General features: G+C 47.3%; 1 protein-coding gene across 2 annotated transcripts in view; it reads right to left on the reverse strand.

Moving 5' to 3' along the window:
- LOC147901974 (uncharacterized) overlaps nt 1–26128 on the reverse strand; it is a 152170-nt gene that overhangs the window by 45698 nt on the left and 80344 nt on the right. Inside the window, exons 9-12 of one of the 2 annotated variants that reach the window (XM_087375122.1) lie at nt 7344–7562; nt 6874–7026; nt 6676–6770; nt 6435–6517 (exon numbers count right to left, since the gene is read on the reverse strand). In XM_087375122.1, coding sequence (XP_087231248.1) covers nt 6435–6517; nt 6676–6770; nt 6874–7026; nt 7344–7562 — 550 coding nt within the window. Of the gene's footprint in view, nt 1–6419; nt 6518–6675; nt 6771–6873; nt 7027–7343; nt 7563–26128 lie in introns of both variants that reach the window. The other variant, XM_087375121.1, reaches the window with a different exon arrangement.

A 26128-nucleotide genomic window follows, 5' to 3' on the forward strand; every position in this document is an offset into this window, starting at 1 on the left:
CTAGGAGGAGGGCTCCTTATTGGCTGATTTGATGGTACAGATACTACTATATGCAGATGACATAGTCCTCATTTTGCCCTCAACCAAGGGATTGCATAAACACTTGAGGCCTTGGAGATGTTCTACAGAGAGAGGGACCTAACAGTCAACCTTGGGAAAACCAAGGTTATGATCTTCAACACATTCCAAGCAGTGCTTCATCGACATCGACATCAACGTAGTTTCACTTACCGAGGGGAGCCAGTGAAGATAGTACACTCCTACCCGTACCTAGGGGAAGTATTCACAGGACCAGTCTTCACAATGACCCATGCCACAAAAGCACGACCCACACGAGGGAAGGGTGCCCTCGCCTGATTAGAGAGACAATGTTTCTAGGCGCATTTTCACGATCCACTGACGAAGGGATGGCTTTTTGACACTCTCGTGAGACCAACTACCATGTATGCAGCACCTTTTTGGGGTAGTGACTTTTCTTCTACTGACTGGAAGGGATTTGAGAGGCTACAAGTGATCATGGGATCTAGAATGATTCAGAGTAAGCCTTCAGTTCCCAATCAGATCATACAGGTAGAGTTCGCCATGACACCTCTCCAGGTGGACGCCCTCTTCCAGACCGTGACTTTTCTCCATGAGTTTGGGCCCTACCTCAATGGAGATTATCGAGACTAGCACTAGAGTCATTCCGACGACTGGCAGAGAGAGGCTTTCATACAATATGGTATGCGCAGGTGTCCACATGGTTTGATAGCCACGGTATCCAGATGGATAGGCTCCCCCCCTTTCACTATAGCATGGATGCGCACCCAAGCTCATTCCACCGTATCATTCGGTTATACCTTCTCCAGCTCCACACATCTCGGGCTTGGGGGGGGATCAGGAGTTCCCCACCCAGTTCTATCATGACCACTTTCTGAGGATATCAGAGCATGGTCTCATCATCAAGCCCTAGTACCTCGAGGATAGGAGAGTCTCACATGCCTTGTGGATTGCTATCGGACGGATAGGAGTCTCGTCCTACCAGTTGCGGATTGAGGCAGGGAGAGCGGCCGGCATACCTAGAGAGCAGCGGGTCTGTAGACTATGCAGGATGGGGGAGGTCTAGACAGAGGAGCATTTTCTATGTGTTTGTCCGGCCTACTATGAGATCCGAGGGCGATACCACTGTCTCTTTTAAGAGGGGCTCGGCTTCAGACCACTCACACAGCTGATACATTTCCCTGAACAGGTTTGCATTGGGCTCTACTTGATTCCCTTGTGCGGCAAGCCAGAGATCAGCTATAGTTGATGCCTCAGAACACCGAGCGCAGACACGCGTCACTGATTTTTACACATCCGAGCCAGCACCAGATGAGATCGAGGGGGGGGAGCTCGAGGAGACGAGCAATATGGATCAGTAGTGAGACCCGTCACCCCAAGATGTGTCTAGACGAGTGACGTGAAGACCACACACGGCACGTGGGGTGACCAGAGCACGCACGATTGAGATCTAGCCTATCTCAGCCCTCCTCAGAGGGGACCGCCAAAGACAAGGCATTACTCTCAATGTAGCCCATCGGATACAGAGATCCAAGAGAGTGCGCCCCCCGCCACCACGGGAGACAGCCTGGCAAACACATATACGTGAGCTCTTTGCATCACATCAGAGGGCCATCAGGGAGCCCGGTTATATAGAACCTGCACATGTACTTGGAGCTCTGGTTCTTAGCAATACTTGATTGCTCTTTTCCTATTATTTTGTACTATCTTTTTGCATTTTTAGCACTTAGTACTCAACAAGGGCCTTAGTGAGCCCTTTGCTTCAGCCCACAATGGTTTGTATGGGCTACATATATTTTATACCTTGTCGCATAGATCTGCGAGGTCTCCTGAAGATGTTAATACACCTTTCTTTCTTTCTTTCTCACCCTCTGCCTTCACTCTCTCTCCTAGCATTGGACGGAGCTCAATAGTGTTCGAGTCGGCCTTCCCACATCGATTGACAATGGCTCTGCCTTCAGCCAATCCTCGCCCACTTCCACCGTCTACGAAAACCATCACATTCTCAAAGGATGAGTTGCAACAGCTCAGAAAAGATACAAAGCACGAGAGCTCAACATCACTCTTTCCTTGCATCCATGGGTCCCACCCTTCCAAGTTACAGGTCAGGGACTAAATGCTCACTGCTTTACCTGGAGACCTCGCAAAGCACCTCACAAATGTTTGTCTGCTTGGTCGAGGTTTTTTTCAGGTTGTTTTTTATTCCCCGGATGCAGCATGTACAGTGCTTCAGGCCAGTCCTTTAGCACTAAGCTCCACGAGGACTTTCTGGACGTCCTTCTCATTGGGTTTTGACTCTGTGGAGGAGGATGGCCGGACGAGTTCACTCTTCCTCAAATTCCCCGGCCTCCCTCAGGTGTACCATCGACTCTTATCTTCCATTGAAACCGCTTTTGGTATGATCACCGAAATCCCCCCCTTCCCTGGGATGCCTTCGTCCGTAACAGAGGCAATCAGGTCGGGCGGTGTACCACGTGTTAGGATCGTTGTCTCTAACCCTAACATCACGGATGACGACATCATGCTCCAACGTCTAGATGGCTCATTCTTCAGGCAGAGAGTCGAGATCGCTGGGAGACAGGATCAGTGTAGGATTTGCAAGACCCCTAGGCATTTTGCTAGAGATTTTGCCCGAAAGGCCCAAAAGTTCTACGAGTGTGGCGCCTCACCGCACCACCTCTGATGGAATTACTTCACGATCTACTGATGGCGCCACGAACCCTGCCCTACACGCAGAAGATATTCCTATCCTAGTTACTAGGTTATCCTGTCCCCTCAGATATTCATGTGAAGGAGCTTCCATCTATGGAGCAATTTATTGCCGAAACCCGTGCCATACTACATGCTAATGCTACTATATGGCCGAGCTTCATCAGCGCCATGCTGAGCTTCATCAGTGCTCCCCTTTCTCTTCTGCTCTTCTTTCTTCACCTCTTGATAGAGGAAAGGGGATTATTGCTCCTACTCCACCTTTTGCAGGGATCCTCAGCACACCTACGTCAGACACATGACTTACGAATTCTTTTGCAGTTCTGGCAGACATGGCAGAGTTTGAGCTAGAGGAGTAGTTTATTCCCTCTACCTTTGGGGAGCACGTTGTTCAGATCACCTGGGATAGAGATTCCCCTTATGTAGGTGTGGGAGTGCTTTCCCAAGTTGACTTCCCTCCTCTTGATAGGAGGAAATTTTCCCAGGTTAGGGATGTCTCCGCCGTACCAGGTCGGGTAAGGTTTTTCATCTGGCCTCTTCCTCTCACCGATGAGGATTGTCAATTGCAACGTTCAAGGCCTCAGAGGTGTACCTCACTGCCACCGTAGGCAGCTGATTCGTAACCAGGTCTTGATGGGGGCCCCATTGATATTCTTATGATTCAGGAACACAAACTAGATGTCGGGATTGTGCCAAGTCGCGTAAGCTTCTCTTAGGCCATACTTTTTGGTCACTCGCCTTGGGCACCAAGGGGTTTATGTTTCTTCTTCGATGCTTCCCTTGGTGATTAAACATGGGATCATAGTTCCCTCTAGAGCTCAATGGATGATTCTTTTGATTGGTGGGCGTAAGGTTGGTTTCTTAAACCTCTATGTCCCCAATTCAAGAGGAACCCGTGTCCTTTTATGAAAGGAGCTGCTTTCTTGGTCTTGCATTGTAGAGTCTTGGATTATTGGGGGTGACTTCGAGGAGTCAAAAATACATTTCTAACTTAGAAAGCACAAGCATACTCAAACAAACTCTCTTTTGAAACTAAAAGAAAAACGGGCTATTCAGCTCCCCGCTTTTTGTTTTCAACTTATGTTCAATCATTCTAAACATACTTAAGGCCGATACACCATAGATAAAAGACTTCATATTTAAGATTGTGCATACTTTTTTCATTATTTTCCTTGGATTATACCTCTTGTGTAATAGTAAAGTGATCAAATTACTACATTGAGTGATAAAAGACTCCTTAGTTGTACAAAGGCGAGAAAATCTATGGAATTGGGAAGAAATGACTCCATATTTTGCCAAATCAGAAATGTTTGAGTCAATGTGATGCATTTTTATAATGTGTAAACCACTATATTCAGGTTGTTCACGTTTATCATATATATCAACCTCTAATCCTATGGTAGATTGAGAAATTCTAAGATCTAAGAAAACACAAGAATCCCCTCTTGAAGTACAGTTCACTTCACAAGAGTCACGAGGATAGATTCCTTCTCCAAAAGCACTAGTGTCTTTGTACATAAAGTCTTGAAAGTTAGGAACATCTGGTATAAATAAATCATCTATAAAACGCCTAACTTGGCTAAGCTTATGTAAAATGATAGGGCAGGTATTGATAGAAATAAGACGTTCCATAAACTCAAATTCATAAGTGAAAAGATAAAAGTTTGCTAAAAAGACGGCACAATTATTTCCCATAGGGATTCCTATAATTTGTTGAAACAAAGAATCACCTATTGTGATGTAAAGATTATCTAAAAGAAAATCTATCCAAGAGCAAACATCTTCCACACTTACTACCTTTGTGTATCTTTTCTTTTTAGAACCTATGTCATGATCTTTATTTTTTAGCCACAAGAAGGCAAAGCATAAGGCTGTTTTCTCAACTTTTAGCACTTTGCATCTATCTTTGTCAAATCTCAGATTGAAAACTTCAGCCACTAGCTTTTTTATTCTAAACTTCAGGTCTTCCACCTCAATCTTTGTGTAAAGCGTCGTAAAATCATAGGTTTGAACGAGAATAGGAGACTCTTTTTCCTGAATGCTTCGAGAGGAATTAAAAAATTTTACAACAAGAATCACTCCTACAGAATCATTTAAAATCCAGCTTGAGTGCGAGGGGACATCTGCCTCTTTTAATAAGTCCCTCCAAAGTTCATGGACACTAGGCAACATGGCTTTGAAGCAGTAGCTTAGCCATTTAGAGACATCCGTCAAAGTAGTCTCACAAGCAGCTGCAATAAATCTTGGCTTTTTGGGAGTTTTGTGAAACTTCCAAGCAGCACAAAGGAAAGGTATACTTGGATTGCAAACAAACCTAGAAGACTTGCAAAAACTCTGATGTTTTGAGATCAAATCCTTTTGAGAAACTAAGCCAGGGGCATAAGTTTTGGCAAGCGAGTTCACTTCTCTCAAAAGACATTCTAAGTAAAACTTTTTGCAAATAAAAACAAAGTTATTGGAACATTTGTCCATATAAGAAATGACAAAATTTCTATGGAATTTTCGAAGAAGAGTTTCATCTTCTTTAGAAAGATGGTTACTTTGCTTTGAGCCATTAACCAAAGGGACTTCTTCTAGTTTAAAAGCAACTTTCTTCAAAATCTTCCCTTTCCATTCTGATAAGATATTTTGAACTCCTAAACATTCTTCTAATTGCAAAACAAACTTTGAGATTCCCTTATCGATAGCTTTTAAAAGGCAAGACTCTTTAAAAGAGTACAATCGAAATTTCGTGCCTTTCATGAAAAGGTCTCTTAAGTTACTAGAAAGCAAAATTGAGGTATCAGCTGTGACTACATGTCCTAAATCAGCATCAATAAAGCTTTGGAATCTCTTACTTTTACAACAACAAGGTTCTCTAAGGATAGAAGATTTTGAATGCTCTGAAAGCCTTTTACCTATCTCTCCATAGTTGAAAGCCTTTTGTCCTAAAGTTTTTACATACTTCCAAGCTACTATTGGATGCTTCCAAATTCTTCTCACAAAATGAGGGAGAGAATTCATTACTTCAGGAGACTTCAAAATTGAGTTTAAGCCTATCTTGTCAAGTGAGGGAGAAGTAAAAATACAAATCAAGAGTTCCTTATTTAGATAGGACTTTGAAAGGAAGCTTTTACTTTTAAGAAGTGATCCAACGAAGTTTTAAGTTGTATATAATGGAGCTTATTTCGACTCAAATCCTCAAAAGAGAAGTTTTCCAAGGTGTATTGAAGTTTTCCAAGCTCCTTATCATGATAAAGTTGCATGCCCCTTGTTCGTTCCCCAAGGAAAATTACAAATGCTTCAATAGTCCTTGCAAGATATGCCTTCAAAAACTCAAGCATTCCATTTTGCAGTTTCTTTCCAAAGGAAACAATTTTTTGTAGCAAACAAGATTGTTTCCTACATGCAGAAGCAATCGTCCTATATAACAGACTTCACAGCATCTCATCATAACTTTATTTCCAAGAGCAGGCCCCTTAAAAGCATTATTCATTTCTGAGAAAAAATGAGGACTGAGCAGAAATAGAATAGAATAAATGTGAACTGGACAATCAAGAGTAAGAACTCTTGTCAGTGGCCATTTTTCTGAGAAAAGGTCTTGAAAAAATGAGGACTGAGCAGAATAGAATACAGTAAATGTGAACTGGACAATCAAGAGTAAGAACTGTTGTCAGTGGCCACATGCATACCAGCTTTCTCCTTACTTGTAAGGCACATGATAGTCATGTTGAAACGCCTGATCTTTGTCAAGTTTTCTAGAATTTCGACCGCCAGACTTGCACTCTTTCTGAAAATTATACAAATAAGCCCTGTCTGAGTCTAACATACAGAATTAAAAATTAAAAGTCCTTAAGTTACTATTGTCAGGACATGTCCATGCAAAAAATTTCTGAGCAGAGAAGAGGCAAGAAAACATCTGTAACTATGTGGGTGAGAAGATCATACGGGAAAAAGCATCCAAGGGTTCGTATAATCTCTGACAGAAGCTTGGGACTAAGATTGTCTTTGAAAAGGCCAGGCAAGGTAGATGGATTTATAACCTGTGAAAGAATTCAACAAAATATCATTCAGGCTTAAGACCTGAAAATAAATTCTAAACATGAATTTTTTGAAAATCTTAACACTCTATGTTTGCTCAACAACCTTTAAAAGCTCAGCTTGGCTAGAAGAATTCCCAGAAAAGCTTTTCCACATGGCTTCAAACTCATAGAATGTTCTTGGAGCTGCAGTTACAGCATTGACAACCACACGTGCAGCCTGTACAGAGGCTAGAGCTTTCCGGATATTTTCTGCAGACTACATTCCAAGAATAGGATTGTCAGTCAAGCAACCCAAGCTTCAAGCCATGTGAGTAAATTTAGATCAGCAGCTGCTGCATTCAAATGCTTCCACTCATTATTCTTTCGGTCAGATATCTGTCCCAGATTCCTAACATCATTAGAAACTCCAATACATTCCTCTAAACATACTAAACCTAGCAGGAACTTCAGGGTACTCCACCAATTTGGTTTCTTGCTTCTTCAAGGGAAAATTATTCCCTCTTGCACTTGCAAAAAAATCAACTTTTCCTTCTACCGTCGTATAATGCCTTCTATAGGTGGCGTACGATGTACCTGCTCACTCAGCACTTCTGGCTTTGCCTTTGGCCTTGTCTTCTCCTGCACTTGTGGTATGGAGCTGTTTGAAACTCCAGGCCTTTCTCTTTTCTGATCAGAGCTCTGGAAGTCCTGATTATTATACTCATTCCTGCTATCTGGTTTGCTGATAGCTTGAATTTTTATTTCTTCAATAGGAAGAGGAATTTTCACCTCTGCAAGCTGAACACCTGCTTCCTGCAGACAACATGAAGCATTGAATTCACTTGAAGAATTACACATAAAACAAATGTGTGTATGTGTGTATGTGTGCATGCGTCTCTCATACACTCTCTCTCTCAGACAGACTCACATAAGAGGCACAAAGATTTGGATGTCAGAGCACTCATTCGGACCAGCTTAAGCAAAGAGCCGTGGACCTCATCAAAGTAAAGGAAACCATGCACTTATCATGTCCATGAGGTGGAGACAAGGGATCAGGTACAAACGAGATGGCCCAAGTGCTATGAGATCTGAGGCAGATACCACTGCTAATTAGATAAGCTTTCTAGATATGATCCAAATCATGGATTACCTAGCATTGCACTGCACTGTCCTCATTGTATCAAAGGTTGCCAGACATACACATAGTCTTATGAAGCCCATAGCCAGACAAGGACCCCAACAGCCGATAAACATAGCTTCTACTTCAAAGGAGAGTCTATATTAAGCCGACATTGCAAAAAGCGAGATGCCAAGCCCATTCTCCAACAACACCAAACTTACACTCGGTTGCATGTAAGACCCCAAAGCTCTCACCCCATGCAATGGACCCTTGATGCAGCATCACACCAGGATACCTTATGATGCCCAAGGTTCGTCCTACTGAGTGGAATAGAGGACAGCAGCAACAGATCTTCATAGTCAGTGTGTGCTTAATTTCCCAAGTTCAATTTTGTTGTTCATTCGATCTATAGGGATGTGCTAGACACCTCTAGTTCCCCTATAAGTTGTTGATCTGATTATGGATTTCTCACTTGATCTCATAGGCCTTTGCTACTGCTCCCTCACAAGCAGACAGTCCTACTCCCTATAACAGCTGTCACGCCAATCTCATTTGAGAAGACTTATTAGAGATGACGATCTGGCCAGCAGATGAGTACTTTGAGACCCCAGGAGTAGATATTCAATCTACAACAGGAGATCTGAGAACTCAAGCTATCCGCTTGCAACCATGGAGAGGAACATAGTTGCATCCATACGCGTACGGACGTTTTTTCCGTACGGCCATACGTACGGACATCCATACGAGTGTGTGTGTGTGTGTGTGTGTGTGTGTTTTAATTAAAAATAAATTGGGTGTGGTTTGGTTTTTTTGTTGTGTGTGTGTGGGGGGGGGTTGTTTTGTTTGGGAGGGGGGATCGATTTTGTGCCTGGCCAAAACCTTGGAAAACACATTTTTAGCACTATTCTAATCCGTACGTTGCTAATCCATACTCCATACACTATTGGCCAACTTTGGCTGTGGTTGGCCTCAAGGATGGTCTCAAGGAGGAGAAGGATGAGGAGGAGGAGGATGGCACTGATGCAGATGATGATGAGGATGAGGATGAGCAAGAGAATGAGGATGAGGATGACGATGCAGGCTGCAGCTTGAGGCTTGAGCCTCATCGGTTGTGAATCGTGATGCATTTCAATTTTCATCTTTATTTCCGGGCTGTGGCAGCCTTTTCTTCTATGATGTTTTGCCTTTGATGTTTTGGTGTAGTACCTACTTCCAAGTTTCTACTACCTACTACTGTTGATCATGATGTTTGGTGTAGTATTGATCTATCATTGACACTATGTATCAGAATCCAGATTCCAAATGACTCTGGTCTCTGGAGAAATTTTGTAGCTCTATGTCAATGTAATGTGCACAATGTATATCTTTCTAAATGTTTTTCAGTAAAATTAGGGTCATGTATGTTTCAACCCTAGGGGCTAAACCATACTCCAATCATACTTCCATACTCATATGACATATGCGTATGGTAACATATGGAAAAAACTATGGAGAGGAAATTACAAGAAACACAAAGCACTTTGGGCAAGCAAGCAGTTGCTGAAGAGGTAACACAGCAATATTATACATCTCCTCCTGCATCACAGCGTGTTTCTACTGTTCAATACATGATCAAACTCAGATGAAGTCAGTGGAGAAAAGATGACAGCAAAAATGGATAACAAATTTTAACAAAGTGGTGCATCATGAGGAAATCGCAAAACATAAAGCCACATCTTATAATGCTTTGTCTCCCCGAATTGGGAGACTACCAGATGGATGGCATAATGCAAAGGGATACACAGAAGATAAGTTAAATAGCCGCATAGAAAAGATAAAGAATGTGGAGTGGATTTATTTAGACATCCTTGGGGTTCTTCAAAAGGGTCACATCAGGTAGTTTTCTAGAGAAATAGGGAAGCAAACATAAAATAGTCTTAGACAAACTCAGAGATTGGAAGGCATAAAGATTTGGGTATTAGACGAGCTCACTACTGGCTCAAAACAAAAGCCACGAAACTCATCAAAATATGGTGACATACCTTCCTAGGATACGAGGTCTATGAGACTTAGAGGACCAAGACCCTGACCTGCACTGTTTGGAATTGTAAAGGTAACTTGTGGTCAGAGCCAGGAAACCCCTATAAGTCATGTACTGTCAAGTCATGTCCAAGTCATGTCAAGTCTCGTCCATGTCAAGTCATGTCCAAGTCATATCCATGTCAAGTCATGTCCGAGTCATGTCAAGTCATGTCCAAGTCATGTCCATGTCAAGTCATGTCCAAGTCATATCCATGTCAAGTCATGTCCGAGTCATGTCAAGTCATGTCCAAGTCATGTCCAAGTCATGTCAAGTCATGTCCAAGTCATGTCCAAGTCATGTCAATTCATGTCCATGTTTGTTCCAGAGTGACCAAGATGTGAACATATGTGAACACGATGCGACTAGGTATGACCAAGGTCTAACAACTTGGCATGTTGCTGAGGTGACCATGATGTGACCCAAGTGTGACTCTTGGTGGGAGTCCTGCAGACTTTGAGTACAACAGATCCCCCACCACTATCATTCACCGTCAAGGTGAATGACTGAGGGTCTGTGTGAGAGAAAGTTAAGTATAAATTACAAATAAGAAAGTGACCTTATGGCTGACATCCCCAAAACTACAAAGAAAGGGCTCATGGCCTTACAACTGTAAAACTGAAATAAAACTGGCTCATGGCCATACAACTCCAAAATTCCTTTATTTACATGAGAACTGCAGAATCCAAATGTACAGAGCTCGGAAAAAGAAATGCCCAACTAAAAGATCCAGGAGCTACTGCTTGCTGGATGAAGGTCAGGGAGGGGGAGGGGGAGGGTGTGGTGGGTGTGTTGATGTTCCGAGAGTGGTCTTTGCCTCTTCCTCAACTGTGTCCATGAGGTTGCGGATGTCCTCGTATTTGGATTTATATCTATGGTAGCCAAACCTGTAATGATCACATCAAGATTTGAGAGCTGCATTTTCAGCTTGCAGCCCATGGAAGTCGTCTTACAACTTGGAATGTGAAACTTGGAGACGGTCCTTCTCCTCGAGAATCTGCTTCATCTGACTCCACACCACCTCCACCTGTTGATCCACTGTATGCTTGTCCTCTGCCAGTGAGGTGTATCTGTCCTGTAGGGCTGCAAGCTCCCTCTGGATCTCAGCCTGTTGGGCTGAATGATTGTCCTCCAAAACTTTCTTGCTGGCTGTCCACTCTACCTCCTTCGCTGCAAGACACTGCTGAAACTCGTCCTGTTGAGTTTTCCGCGCAGCCTCCCTTGCCTGTAGAGTTGCTCCCCACTCCACTTCTTTCACCTATAATGTTGTATCCCATTCTTTATGCATGCTGGCTACCTGCTTCTCATGTTCCAAGCTTCTATGATAGAAGCTTGCAAACCTGACCCGTAGTATTAAAGAGGGAGGCACCCATCTGAATGAAGTTATCATCTATAATGCGTTGAGCCATATGAAGGGATCTTTTAGCCCATGGATACCTGTTCCAATAGGTCATTCGGTCAGCCATGTCAATGAGTTCGCCATATTCCTCGAAGGCTGCTTTCATCCCTTCTTGCTCTGGGTCCTCGAGAGCTGCCACTAGAGCCAGTGTGTCGATGTCTAGGTAGCAACTTGGAGCTCAGGATGCTTTCTTGTTGGAAGCGATTTGTCTCTTAGAGGGTGCTGCTAGGAGTGATGCGATCCAAGAAGAGGGTGTCCACAAATATAGCACTCGGGGGAGGTGAGAGAAAAAGCGGTGTGGGCAAGAGGAAATATTTGAATGAAAAAGGTGGTAAATTTTGAATTTGAATTATATACCTCCTGTATAGGCCAGTGGACGAGTGTGACATAGGGGTGAATGAGGGTGAAGGAGGGATGAACCAAGGATGAACAAGGGGTGGCATTAGTGTGCACATGGGTGATTGAGGGGTGAAAAAGAAGCGACAAGGAGTGACCTAGGGTGAACATGGGATGAACAAGGGGTGACATAGGGATGAACATGGGTGACAGAGAGTGAGCTTGGGAAGGTGACATAGGAATGAACAAGGGTGAACTAGGAGTGAACAGGGGTGACCTGGAGGTGAACATGGGTGACCTAGAGATGAACATGGGTGACAGAGAGGTGAACATGGGGAGATGACATAGGAGTGAACAGGGGTGACCTTGGAGTGAACATGGGTGACCTAGAGGTGAACATGGGGAGGTGACATAGGAGTGAACAGGAGTGACCTAGGAGTGAACAGGGGTGACTTGGAGGTGAACATGGGTGACAGAGAGGTGAACATGGGGAGGTGACATAGGAGTGAACAGGGGTGACCTAGGAGTGAACAGGGGTGACTTGGAGGTGAACATGGGTGACCTAGAGGTGAACATGGGGAGGTGACATAGGAGTGAACAAGGGTGACCTAGGAGTGAACAGGGGTGACCTAGAGGTGAACATGGGTGACAGAGAGGTGAACATGGGTGACAGAGAGGTGAACACGGGGAGGTGACCTAGGAGTGAACAGGGGTGATCTAGAGGTGAACATGGGTGACAGAGAGGTGAACATGGGGAGGTGACATAGGAGTGAACAGGGGTGACCTAGGAGTGAACAGGGGTGACCTGGAGGTGAACATGGGTGATAGAGAGGTGAACATGGGGAGGTGACATAGGAGTGAACAGGGGTGACCTAGGAGTGAGCAGGGGTGACCTAGGAGTGAACAGGGTGACTTGGAGGTGAACATGGGTGACCTAGAGGTGAACATGGGGAGGTGACATAGGAGTGAACAGGAGTGACCTAGGAGTGAACAGGGGTGACCTAGAGGTGAACATGGGTGACAGAGAGGTGAACATGGGGAGGTGACATAGGAGTGAACAGAGGTGACCTAGGAGTGAACAGGGGTGATCTAAAGGTGAACATGGGTGACAGAGAGGTGAACATGGGGAGGTGACATAGGAGTGAACAGGGGTGACCTAGGAGTGAACAGGGGTGACCTAGGAGTGAACAGGGGTGACTTGGAGGTGAACATGGGTGACAGAGAGGTGAACATGGGGAGGTGACATAGGAGTGAACATGGGTGACCTAGGAGTGAACAGGGGTGACCTAGAGGTGAACATGGGTGACAAAGAGGACGGGGTGACCTAGAGGTGAACATGGGTGACAGAGAGGTGAACATGGGGAGGCGACATAGGAGTGAGCACGGGTGACCTAGGAGTGAACAGGGGTGACCTGGAGGTGAACATGGGTGACAGAGAGGTGAACATCGGGAGGTGACATAGGAGTGAACAAGGGTGACCTCGGAGTGAACAGGGGTGACCTAGAGGTGAACATGGGTGGCAGAGAGGTGAACATGGGGAGGTGACATAGGGGTGAACAAGGGTGACCTAGAGGTGAACATGGGTGACAGAGAGGTGAACATGGGGAGGTGACATAGGAGTGAACAGGGGTGACCTAGGAGTGAACAGGGGTGACCTGGAGGTGAACATGGGTAACAGAGAGGTGAACATGGGTGACAGAGAGGTGAACATGGGGAGGTGACATAGGAGTGAACAGGGGTGACCTAGGAGTGAACAAGGGTGACCTAGAGGTGAACATGGGTGACAGAGGGGTGAACATGGGGAGGTGACATAGGAGTGAACAAGGGTGACCTAGAGGTGAACATGGGTGACAGAGAGGTGAACATGGGGAGGTGACCTAGGAGTGAACAAGGGTGACCTAGGAGTGAACAGGGGTGACCTGGAGGTGAACATGGGTGAACAGAGGTTCAACCTGAGTGACAGGGGTGAAGAGGGATTAAGGAGAAGTGTGTGCCAGAGAAGGCAAGGGCTGTTTCCGTCTTGCCAGAGAAGAAGAAACTCAGTTTTTATTGATCTCCCACCAAAGAGCGCAACTGGGCAGAGAGTAGAACCTTGACAGGGTTAGGAAAGGGAATACATTGTTTTTTTTTTTGGAATAAATAAAAATTCAACTAATAGGAATGGAAATCCTTATCCAAAGAGAGAGAGTCAATGTGGATGATACTTCGTTACCTGTGAGCCATTTACGGGTGCTGGTAACTTCTTGCCCTCCAAGGTGGCCAAATAAACCCCTCCACTAGGAATAATCCTTGTGATAAAGAAGGGCCCTGTCCAGCCACTGACAAATTTGGGTTTATGCTTCAGGAACTTACTGGAATATAACAAGACCAAGCTGCCAACTTGGAATTCCCTCTTCCTGAGATTTCTGTCATGCCATGCTTTCTGCCTTCTTTGCCAGACTTCCTGAGCAAGGATTGCTTCACGACAATGTTCATCCAAGGCTTCAAGATCCCATAATCTCTCAAGTGTGCATGCCTCCAAGTTATCATCCATCTCTGCCATGACCCTAGTGGTCTTCATGTGGAACTCATAGGGCATAACCGCCTCCAAGCCGTAAACTAGCTGGAATGGTGAATATCCAGTGCTAGCCTTGTATGCTGTTCTGTAAGCAAAAAGAGCGGCTGGTAGTAGAATATCCCAATCTGCCAAGGAATGAAGGCATAACCGAGTCACAATATGAGACATGGTCCGATTGGAGCTCTCGGCCAAACCATTGGCTCGACGGTAGTATGAACTAGAGGTCTTGTGAACAATTTGCAGTTGGGTGATGAGGTCAGTAATGACATCATTGAGAAAGTGGGTACCTCTGTCACTCATCAATTCCACAGGACATCCAAACCTAGAAATGATTTGATCATACAAGAATGAGGCCACAACTTGAGCAGTGCAGGTCTTCGCGGCCTTAGCCTCCACCCATTTAGTGCCATAATCAGTAGCAATCATAGCATACTTGTTCCCTCTTCGAGTTGCAGGAGAGATGGGTCCAACAAAATCCAATCCCCATCTATAGAAGGCTAGTACAGGGCTGGATGGCTGAAGGGGAAGGTACTCCCGTCGGGTAGGCTTCGGCCCCCCTCTTTGACATGAGTCGCAGCAGCGCACATAAGCATAGCAGTCTTGGAATAGCTTTGGCCACCACAACCCAGAGCGCATTATCTTTCTAGCAGTGGCCTCTGGTGCCATATGACCTCCCCCCATTCCTAAGTGAGCCTCCTGAAGGATGGCTTGTGTTTCATGAGGGAGCACGCACCTCCTTAAAATGTGGTCCTTCCCCAACTTGTGCAGCTGACCCGCGATCAGTTTGAAAGGAGCAGCCTGAACAATCTACCTCCGCTTTTGTGCTGGAGTTAACCCTTTGGGGAACTCACCTGTAGACAACAAGTGTACAATGTTTGCATACCCTGGGGGAAAGCAGTCCACAGCAAACAGGCAGTCATCTTTTGGTACTGTGGCACCGACACGGAGAGGCCCGCATCTGGAAGGTCATCATCAACTCCTATGGCTGCTTCACCTGAAGAGATCCTTGACAAGTGGTCCGCTGGTTGATGCAATTGGCCTGCTCTCACTAGAATGTCAAAGTCAAACTCTTGAAATAGAAGAATCCACCATGGCATAGACCATGCCCAAGCCCTCGCGTTCAGTGGTGCTATAGTTTCTTTCTGCTCCGTTGAGTTGTCTGCTTGCGAAGTACACAGGTAGGTCGAGTTTGTGCTCTTCATCTGGTTGGGCCAATATCGCCCCAATCGCCAGCCCACTTGCATCTACATGCACATGAAAAATGACATCCCATTGAGGTTGCCGCAAGATGGGTGCCTTTACTAGACGATCCTTGAGGTTGTCAAACGCCAGTTGTTGAGGTGCCGACTAGTTGAAGGACTGCTCCTGCCGAAGGAGTTCCGTCAACGCCACCACTATGTCGGCATAGAACCTGATGAATCTTCTATAAAAAAGACTTGACTTCTCTGGGTGTGCGAGGAATAGGCAAGGTCAATATCACTTCCACCTTTGCTGGGTCCGTGGTCATTCCCTCAGCCGAGACGATCTGGCCAAGGAGAACCCCTAGCAAGGCGAGGAAGAAACATTTGTCCAGAATCAAGCACAACCTAGCTTCTCTACACTTATCAAAAACCCACCTCAACTTACTCATGTGATCAGTCTGAATAGCAGGTTCAAGGTGAGAAGCATTCTTACCATTGAACACAGAGAAGTCATCCAAGAATACCTCAAGAAACTTTCCGATGTTCTCTTGGAAGAGTTTGGTGACAAGACGTTGAAACGTGGCAGGTGCATTGGATAGACCAAAAGGCATCATCCGGTAAGCATAAGTTCCCCATTGGGTGACGAAGGTAGTCTTTAACTGATCTTGCTCTCGCACCCAAACCTTGAGATCAGCCAAACCAGGTGGTGGAGAGGCTTCCTGGCTCACCTCTTGCGCATTCCGTGAAGTACCAAGATGGGCTTCAGGATCCTCTTCTGGACACAACTCCACCATGTTGATGGCTAAGGATCCCAGGGCCCCCATCCAATCCAAGATGACAGCTTCTTCCTCATCTAGTCCAGCATGTTCCAACAAGTACGTCAAGCTCTCACCATCATCTCGTGCTGCTGTTACATAGGTTTCACCTTGGAAGGGTGAGTCCTCCACATAGGCCAGAATCCCCAAGTGCCCATCGCTCCTCTTCCCCCCCTTCTTCTTCAAAATCCTCTTCCCCAAGTTCCACAGGTCGGTGACAAGCCCTTCCAGTAACCATGTCTATTTCTAAGGATGTGGATCCCAAAGGCAGTCGAACTTCATCACTTGACCAATCTTGAATGGCCTTTGCTGAGCGTAACCATGGTCTACCGAGAAGAAGAGGATAACTCTGCTCACCCTCTGTCATATTAAGTACGATAAAATTGGACAGAAATGTAACTCCCCCAATCTTCATGTGAACACCTTTGACAGCCCCCATAGGCTTCACCTTGCGTTGATCCGCCATGCGCACTTGAAAATGTACGTCAGTTGTCAATTTCAAACCCAGTTGTTGAAGAGTACCTCTCGGCATGATGTTCACTGCTGCCCCACCATCCAAGAAAACATCTTTCAGCTCCACCCCATTGATCTCCACTGCGAGCTTGGGACTTTGTTCACATGTGAGGGCAGCATAGGCTGAGCAATTGTCTAGTGTTACTCCATCTTGAACTGTTACCGTCTCTAGTGTGGGCCCGCCCTGAACAGATCCCCTTTGGCGCCCTCCTGGCATGCGATTCAAGAATGCAATAGTGTGATGCTTGATATGTGGAGACAATTGACAGAGTTGTCGTAAGGTGATATTGGGCCTAAAATCCATCAAGTCATCCATCAAAGAATAAGGTTGGATAGTAGCAGTAACCTTTTGTTCCCCTTTTCTTGGGCACTACTGGGCTTCACCCCTTTTTCCTTCTCTTGCTTCATTGTGCTTCCTGAGTGGAAAGTGGATAGGCCTGCCTGTGACTCCTCACGTTTTTGCCCTAAAGTTGTCACTTCCGTTGCAAACCTCACTATTCTGGACTTGCGAGAAGGGAACTGAGGTGTGACGCCTTCATCTTCAGAACTAGATTGAAGATCTTTGGTGACACTCCTGACCACCTCCTAGTACCTTGAAGGCATAGATTGCTCACTTGGAGTTGAGGTAGTTTTAGAGCTATTGATAGGTCTTGATGGGTGTGGGGCCCTTCGGGTTCTTTCTAATCCAGTTACAGGAGAGGACAAGGGTGATGCATTCCTGTGCCCACTGTCCACCTTGAAGGAAGGAGGTGGGGATGCTCCTCTAGTGACTGAGCTAGTATTAGTTGGTGATGAGGCCTCCGATATTGATCTTGAGTCATCCTTACTACTGCCACCCTTCGTTTGTCACCTAGTCACAGCTCCCAACACTGCACCAATCAAATGGGGTTTGTCACCCTCCCCCGCCACTACTACATCAACCATGTTGACTTGCGATGTTGATTCCCTTCTACCATTGGGACAATCTCTGGTGTAGTGGTCATTTGTGTTGCACTGTGTACAAGAGGGTCCCCGAATGGTTGTGTACAATCATCTTGGTAATGGCCGTACTCGCCACATCTATAGCACATGATGGGCCTACCAAAGTTAGTACCTCTGCCTGATATTGTGCATAGTAGGGCGGAGGATAGAAGTATGGAGCCCCAAATTCACTAGGAGTAGGAGCTTGGAGCAAAGGAGGATTAGGAAGTAGTGGAGGTAGAATGATAGGATGGGTGGGTGGTTCAGGTGCCTTCACAGGGGCTGAAGCTAGGGGTACTGGCCCTGAAGTAGTCGGTGCAGCTTTAATAATTGTAGCCACTAGTGGTTCTCCAATTGGATACTCTGGTAGAAGCTTCCTCAACCCCTTAAGATACCTACACTCGGAGGCATCATGTCCATGAATTCTTAGCTCTACATGCTGTGAGGAATTTCCTCACATGAGCTTCCGCATCCTCATGGAGGTGGCCTTTGAACTTTTGAGTCTTCACGTGGACCTTGTTCAGTAGCTTGAGAAGTCTAGCTCTGTCTGCAGGACTGAGAACAGCCATCCCCACCCAAAAGTCTAGCTCTGTCTACAGGGTTGAGAACGGCCATCCCCACCCGAGAGGCTGAAGCAGATGCAAGAGTTGGAGGGAGTCCTGATGGAGCGGTAATGAGTGTGGGTGCTTCAGAGGAGGAGACTACACCGACAACAGCTCCTGTGGAAGACCACAATGGGAAAGTCACTACTGATGTAGCCATTGAGGAAGTGTACACAAATGGTCCTGCATACGTGGAGGGTCTCGGTGTTGCAGAGGGAAAGGGTGCGAACATAGAAGATGTGGGGGTTAAAGAGGATGCGAGAGCATTTGGAAAGAGAGGGACGGAGTTGAAGTCATGAATAAGTAGGTAGCAGGGAAGGGGGGGTGGTGGTAGAAAAGGCAATATAGGTGTGGATGGAAAGGGAGATGAAACCATCATGGCAGGTAAAGGTATGGCCAGAGTAAAAGTACCCCCTAATGGGATAGATGTGGATAAGCTAGAAGCCCGGAGCTATGCATAATAGATGAGGTAGCAGCTTGTCTAGATGACGCACGACCAGATGGAGTCACCACTCCGGCAGAAGAGGTGGTTGATGAAGACATCATTACAAGAGGAGGAGAGGGGCTGCCTTGACCTTGATGAGTCCCTGAGGAGCCCTCGTCCTTCGTAACCTCTTCTTTCACCTGTTCTCCACTTTGCACTTCCTCTCCCGAGTCCAGATCTGACCACCAAGGTTCCTGTTGATCCAAGTCAATGAGAGTGTCGATGAAGTTACTTGCTCTGGCTACTGCTCCAATGGGCTCACTTTGTGCTCGAGTTGAGGACTTCGCAAACTTACGTCGCACGTAATGCTTCTTGTATCGCGTTTGGTCTGCCAGAAGTCTTTTCTCCACTCTCCTCAAGTACCTCCTAGTTCTCTCGCTAGCTCCTTCAAATGTTTCAGAACTACTCGGCATAAGACCTCTCTCTAGGACCCTGGATCACCACTTCACTTGTGCTACTCATCACTAGCAGTGTCCCACCATAATCGCCATAAACTGTCTGAGGGGGGGGGGGGTCCTAACACTTCCGGAAGTATTAACGGAGGCCTGGGGCCACTGGTGCGAGAAGCGAGTAAGACATGCCATAAGTGTAACTGATGGTACGTAGGCGAGTGCTAGTCGATGGTGTCAACTATGTGCAAGCGGTAGATGGTATCAATATGTGCAAGCGGTACAAGTGCTGAAGTGATGTGAGCAAGAAGAAGACCAAAGCGGAACATCATCATAAAAGCCAACCCTCGACATGAATAGAAAAGAACTTCAACCACATGACACAGGTCCGTTGTACTAGGTGAAGGGAGAGGAGGGGAGGAGAACACAACGGAAAGAGATTTTAGAGTAGCGAGCAAATGGGGAGTAGCATAATTCATTAGAAAGCAAGATGACTAATACACCCGGAGAAGATACACATGAGGTGAGCTCTTGACTCTAGCCTCTCACTCACTCACTCACGCCTCCCGCCCTTGCCAGAATGTCCCCCCCCCCCCCTTTCCCCTTTCCCCCTCTTCACCTTCTCCTCCTCTGCTCCCCCCCGGCTGCCAATCTCCTTTCCTTCTTCCTATTGGATGTCTTCTTGCATCCTTAGCCATCCTTAGCCATTCCACCATTTGTGGGCCACTGCGCCCTTGATGGCTTCCGCAACACTCTAGCCTGTTCTCGGTCAATGAATCATGTGCTCCATGTGTTCTCCTGTCTATTCCATGCGCTCCTGACACTAGTTGGTTGCGAGGGTTGGTGCACCACCTATACCTCTTAACTGTTGGACTGCTTCCCCTGTGCACCAACGAGTACCGCCTGTGCGCTTATGCACTCTGCTGGACTGCTTCCCATGTGCACCAACAGGTGTATCCCATGTACCATTGCGCCAGTACGTCCCTCTACTTCCCTCTGATCAACTTTGACCATGGTGGGTCAAGGTTGAGGTTTGGCACTCTTCAGTCATGTATTGCTTCCGTCATACCCAAGTCATGTCCAGGTCCCCTATAAGTCATGTACTATCAAGTCATGTCCAAGTCATGTCCATGTCAAGTCATGTCCAAGTCATGTCAAGTCATATCCATGTCAAGTCATGTCCAAGTCATGTCAAGTCATGTCCATGTTTGTTCCAGAGTGACCAGGATGTGAACATATGTGAACACGATGCAACTAGGTATGACCAAGGTCTAACAACTTGGCATGTTGCTGAGGTGACCATGATGTGACCCACATGTGACTCTTGGTGGGAGTACCGGAGACTTTGAGTACAACAATGACTAAATCCTATTGCCTAGCATTCATCTAGATAAGGCAGGTATTTTCTGAGTTTTTGCATACAGGTGTGTCCTGATATTGGCAGGATGAATAATCCGATTATCTACAATGGTCTAGAAAGAAAGAAAGAAAGAAAGATATATTAACGTCCACGGGAGACCTTGCAGGCCTATGGGACAAAGCGCACAAAAAAGCAAACTCATACAAGCCTCAATGGGCTGAAGCAAAGGCTACGCTAGGACCCGTGCTAGGTACTAATCTATGCTAACAGAATCATAATCATAAACATAATCATAATCATAATCATAATCATATCATATCATATCAATCAATCTATCGAGGCGCTGGGACGAAACCGAAGCTTGGTACAGTGATGGCTCTCTGGTGGGCTGCGAAAATATCTCGTATCTGCGTCTGTCAAGCTGTCTCAAGCTGTGGCAGGGGACGTGGTCTCCTCGCTCTTTGGACTCTCTAGGCTATGTCTAAGCTATGATAGGTCGGACCTCAACAGAGTGTACTCTGGGGGCTCTCTGTCGCACATGTGGCCTCTACGTCCCTCTCTCGGTAGTACTGTGCCGGCTGCTCATCCAAACTGCTCTCATATCAGCTAGCTCCTCTTCCTCCACTCCATTGTGTTCGGGGGCTGACTCAAATGTATAGAAGTCTGTGACGTGCCGCTGTGCCTGGTCACCCTCTATGTCCTGTAGTGGTCTGACTAACCCCTGCTGCTTCTGATCTCTCGTAGAAGTGCCTCCCTGTGTCGCCACATCTCCATCAGATAGAGTCCGATACAAACCTGGTCATGGAAATAAATCAGTCGTGACAAAGGACCGAAGCCATTTCCCTCTAGGTAGAGACAGTGGTAGCGTCCTCGAATCTCATAGTAGGTTGGGCATTCCTTTGCTCCTCTGTCTCAACCGCCCCCAGCGTACATAGCGTGCAGATCTGCTGCTCTCCCTACCTCAATCCTCAGCTGATGGGATGAAACCTACATCTAACCAATGGCAATCCTCAGTGCATGAGATACTCCTCTATCCTCAAGATATTGGGGTCCGATAATGAATCCCTCCTCTAATACTCGCAGGAAGTGGTCGCAATAGAACTGTGTCTTGGTGGGGAGTTCCTAGTCCTCCCCCCAAGTCCAGGATGTGTGAAGCTAGAGGAGGTCTAACCGTATAATACGGTTGATCTCATCTTGCGGGATCAACTCAGGAGATGCATCCATGCTGTACTGAAAGGGGGGAAGCCTATCCATCTGGATACCGTGCATGGCAAGCCATGTAGATATGCGTGCATACCATTTGTCTGCCCCGCTCTCTGCGAGTCATCTAGATGACTCTAGGGCCAATCTCGGGAGTCTCCAATGGGGTAAATCCCACACCCTGTGGATGAAAGTCACTATCTAAAAGATGGCATCAACCTGGAGAGGTGTCATGGCGAACTCTACCTGTACTATCTCATGTGGAACTGAGGGCTTACATCGGATCATCCTGGATCCCATCGCCACCTGTAGCCGCTCGAAGCTCCTCCAATCTGTCCTCCGAAGATCGCATCCCCAAAAAGGTGTTGCATACATGACAGTCAGTTGCACTAGTGTGTCGAAAATCCAGCCCTTCGTTGGTGGATCCTCGAAGTGAGCCTGGAAACACTGCCACTCTAGTCTAGCCATAGCACTACGCCCTTGTGTGAGTCATGCCTGGGCTGCATGTTTCATCGTGAAGATGGGTCCTGTGAAGACTGCTCCCAAATATGTGTATGACTACATCATCTCCACTGGTTCACCACGATAGGTAAAAATGAGTCGGTTAGTCATTGCTCGTGAGGTGTTGAAGATCATAACCCTAGTTTTCCCAAGGTTGACTGTCGGATCTCTCTCTCGGCAAAACACCTCTAAGGCCTCCAGATCTCTCTGTAGTCCCTCCGCTGAAGAGGATATGAGGACTGTATCATCAGCATATAACAGTATCTGTATGAGGAGATCCCCTAGTGATGAGCCCTCACCACCTATGCGATCTATGAAAGATGTGATCTCGTCAATGTAGAGTCCAAAAAGAGTCGGTGAGAGAGGGCAGCCTTGCTTCACCCCAATGGTGCTCTCGACCCACTCCGATAGGCCGCCTGGGGCACGGACCCTACCTCTGACTGACTCATATAAGCTCATTACACCCCAAATCAGTATCTCTGGGTTCTGCATCCCCTGTAGTCTCCTGATCATGCGGGATCGTGGAACAGTGTCGAAAGCCTTTCGAAAGTCTACGAAGCATGTGTAGACTTTCTGATGTCTGGACCTCGCCTCCTCAATGATAGTATCTCTGGGTTCTGCATCCCCTGTAGTCTCCTGATCATGCGGGATCGTGGAACAGTGTCGAAAGCCTTTCGAAAGTCTACGAAGCATGTGTAGACTTTCTGATGTCTGGACCTCGCCTCCTCAATGATAGCCCTCAGAGTAAAAATGTGGTCTAGAGTAGAGTGTTGTCTCCTGAATCCTGCCTGCCCTAGTGCTCGTTGCCCTCGTGCCTCTATGTGATTGCTGATCTCTCTCTCTAGCACCGATCCATAGATCTTGGCTAGTGTGTGGCCAATCATGAGGGTATGATAGTTCCCGGTGTCCATGGGGTCTCTTGCTTTGTGTATCGGTACGATAGTAGTGGTGCTCCATGCTGGTGGGAAGCCGTGGCAAACTGCAAGGTTAAACATATGTGCAAGGATCGGTGCTAGAACCTCCTGCCCATGTGTGAAGTGCTCTGTCCGAAGGCCTTCGTGATCCTATGCTTTCCGGTTGTGGAGCCAGCGAAGTGCTGCCCACACATTTTGCATGGTGAATAGATGACAAGTAGTGGACCTGGGCATAGTGGACATGTCTGGCGGTGTCTGCCTCGGGACATCATATAAGGAGCATGCATAGGTGTGCCACACACCCGGATCGGTGATGGGGATGGGTGGCTTTCCCTCCGCGAGGAATCCCCACCCAGTGGTTGGGTCTCCTCCACGAAATGATATGATGATCTCATCCATCCTATGTGTGAGGAAGGCTCATCTCTTACGGCGTGTCAGCCGCTGAAATATCGTGTGTGCCTCGTGTGGCATCAACTGACCCAGGGCTCGCTCCTGTGTGAGGTGGGCTCGCATCTCTCTGCACTCATCATCAAAGCAGGGGTTCTGAGGCATCTTCCCATCTCGTACCCGTGAAGATTGGGTCGTAGGAAAGGATCTGGTGGTAGCATCCTGTATCACTGTGACAAGGGTAGCTAAGGCATGGGCGAGGTCTAGATCAGCCTCCAATAACGCCGGAAGCTCTCTAGCTAAGTGGCACACATACACTGGATCAAGAGCACGGTCAAAGTGGATCTGGGTATGGGTAGCGGTAGGAACTCTCCCTGTGCCTGGTGTAGTAACAAGAACATCGAAGGCCAGGTATGAGTGGTCAGCTCCAAGTGGGGGGGGGGGTATGGTGAGGTCATGTATCCGTGAGACAAAAGCCAGTGGGCCCAGTAGGTAGTCCACTGTGCTAGTCCCACCTCCCTGTGGGAAGCATGTGAATCCCTCATGATGGCCATCTATGAAGGCAATTGTAGATGATGAGGTTGTGGACAGCTCCCAACTCAAGCAGGTGTCGCCCATATGCTGCCACATGCGAAGTATCTGCAGAGAGTCTCCGAGTCCCAAGTTCTACTACATCTAACTCTAGCATCATGTGGGGATCTCTCTCATATGTGAAGTCCAGTAAGCCCACTTGCTTTTCCCTTGTCCTTGCATTGAAATCCCCCAGAAGGAGGGTGTCTCCCTGTCTGGAGAACTCTATGATATCCTCATGTATCGTCTCATAAGGGATGTGCCCCTCTGTAGTGACATCATGGGCATATGATGACCTGTGCGTAGGGAAATAGCATACTGCAATGAAGATAGGTCGGGCATCTAGTGGCTGCACTTGTATCCACATGTGACGTGCATGTTCCTCTCTCTGTACCACAGATATGAGTGGCCTCAAGTGTGTTTTGAAAAGGACAGCTACACCTCCAGAGCATTGTACCCCACTATCTCTCCTCATTTCTTTCCTATGAGCAGACTCCCAGGTGTATCCTGTCATTGTGGGCAGCCCTCTTTCTGGGCTCTCATGTGTCTCAGTGTAGAAGATGATGTCTCTGCATGTGTATGTCTCCAAGAAGCCACCTAGGTCGGACCAAATTGTGCCATTACAGTTCCATACAGCCATACTCAGCTTGTTTTGTGCACTCTTCTCCCGGCTCTAGCACCATCATAGTTCACCCTCTTCTTTCTCCCCTTTCTCCCCTTCTCCCTTGTCACCTCTGTCGATTCTTTCTCAAATAATCACTTTGCCATCTCTGTAGGTAGCCCATTTCCCTGCCTCTCTTGCTGCCATAACCCGTACCATCCCTTCTCTCCGATGCTCCTGCTGCGACAGCGTGAGATCGTCATCCAAAAATATTCTGGTTCCTTTCAGGGTTGCCCTCATGCTCATGAGAGTGGACCTGTCCATAGCTGTTCATAATTTCATTACGAGTGATCTTGTTGGAGCTTCAGCTTTGCCAACCCTCCATGCTGTCTCGCATGTGAGGTTGACTCCCATTTTGGTGAACAAGGTCGTAGCATTGGACATAGGGGTGTCTCCAACTGTTGGGCCTCTGACCAGGACATTCAATGCCTTGCTACTCCTCCTTTTCTCTTCCTCCAGGGCTTCAGAGATGATCTCTTTCTTGGGGGCTGCCGTACCCTTCTTAACCACAGTCTTCCATTCTAGTATGTTTGCGTCACCTTTAGTGATTTGCCGTGTGAACTCAGCATGCTTCCCTTGTATGGTTGTTTGTAGCGCTGCCATCTCCTTCTTAAGCATCTCATTCTCGGCTCTCATCTATTCCATTGCTTTGCACGTACCTTCTGGTACCCCCTGCATATCTCTCAATTGCTGTAATTCTGTCCCCATGGCCTGCATTTTGTCCTTGAGGTTGACCTTCTCATCTTCCCATGCCTCTTTCTCCTTTTCCCATTCATCCTTCTTCCCTTTCTCCTTTCGCCATTCTTCTTGCATATGCCCTCTTTGCTTCTTGATTTCATTCAGGGTCTTGTCAATATGCGTCTTTTCATGGACTTGAGCTGCTCCTCTTCCCGTGAGGACCTGCCCCCCCCCCCTCTCCCTCTCTCAGCCAGCCCCCTCTCCCTCTCCCTCACCCTCACTGCTCCCCCTCTCCCTCCCCTCGCTGCTCCTCTCCCTCCCCTCTCACCTTCCCCCCCTCCTTCCTCCCTCACTCTCCCTCTCCCCTTCCTCTTCCCTGCCCTCCCTCTCCCTCCCCGCCAGCCCACCTGCCCCCCTTCTCCACCCCCCCTCCCTCCCTCCTTCTCCCTCACCCATCAGCCCTCCCCGCCCTCCCTCTCCCCCACCCGACAGCCCCCCCGCCCCCCCTCCTTCACCCCCATCCCCTCCCTCCCTCTCCCTCCCCGCCCTCCCTCTCCCCTACCCACAAGCCCCCCGCCGTTCTCCACCCCCGCTCCCTCCCCCGCCCTCCCTCTCCCCCCCGCTGCCCCTACTCCGCCCCCTCCTCCCCCCTCTAACTTGCCCCCTCCTCTGCTCTCCCCCGCTCTCCCCCCC

The sequence above is a fragment of the Dipteris shenzhenensis genome, chromosome 5, assembly GCF_047967505.1.
Source record: "Dipteris shenzhenensis isolate YYH24624 ecotype China chromosome 5, Dip_SZ_1.0, whole genome shotgun sequence".
Classification (NCBI taxonomy): domain Eukaryota; kingdom Viridiplantae; phylum Streptophyta; class Polypodiopsida; order Gleicheniales; family Dipteridaceae; genus Dipteris; species Dipteris shenzhenensis.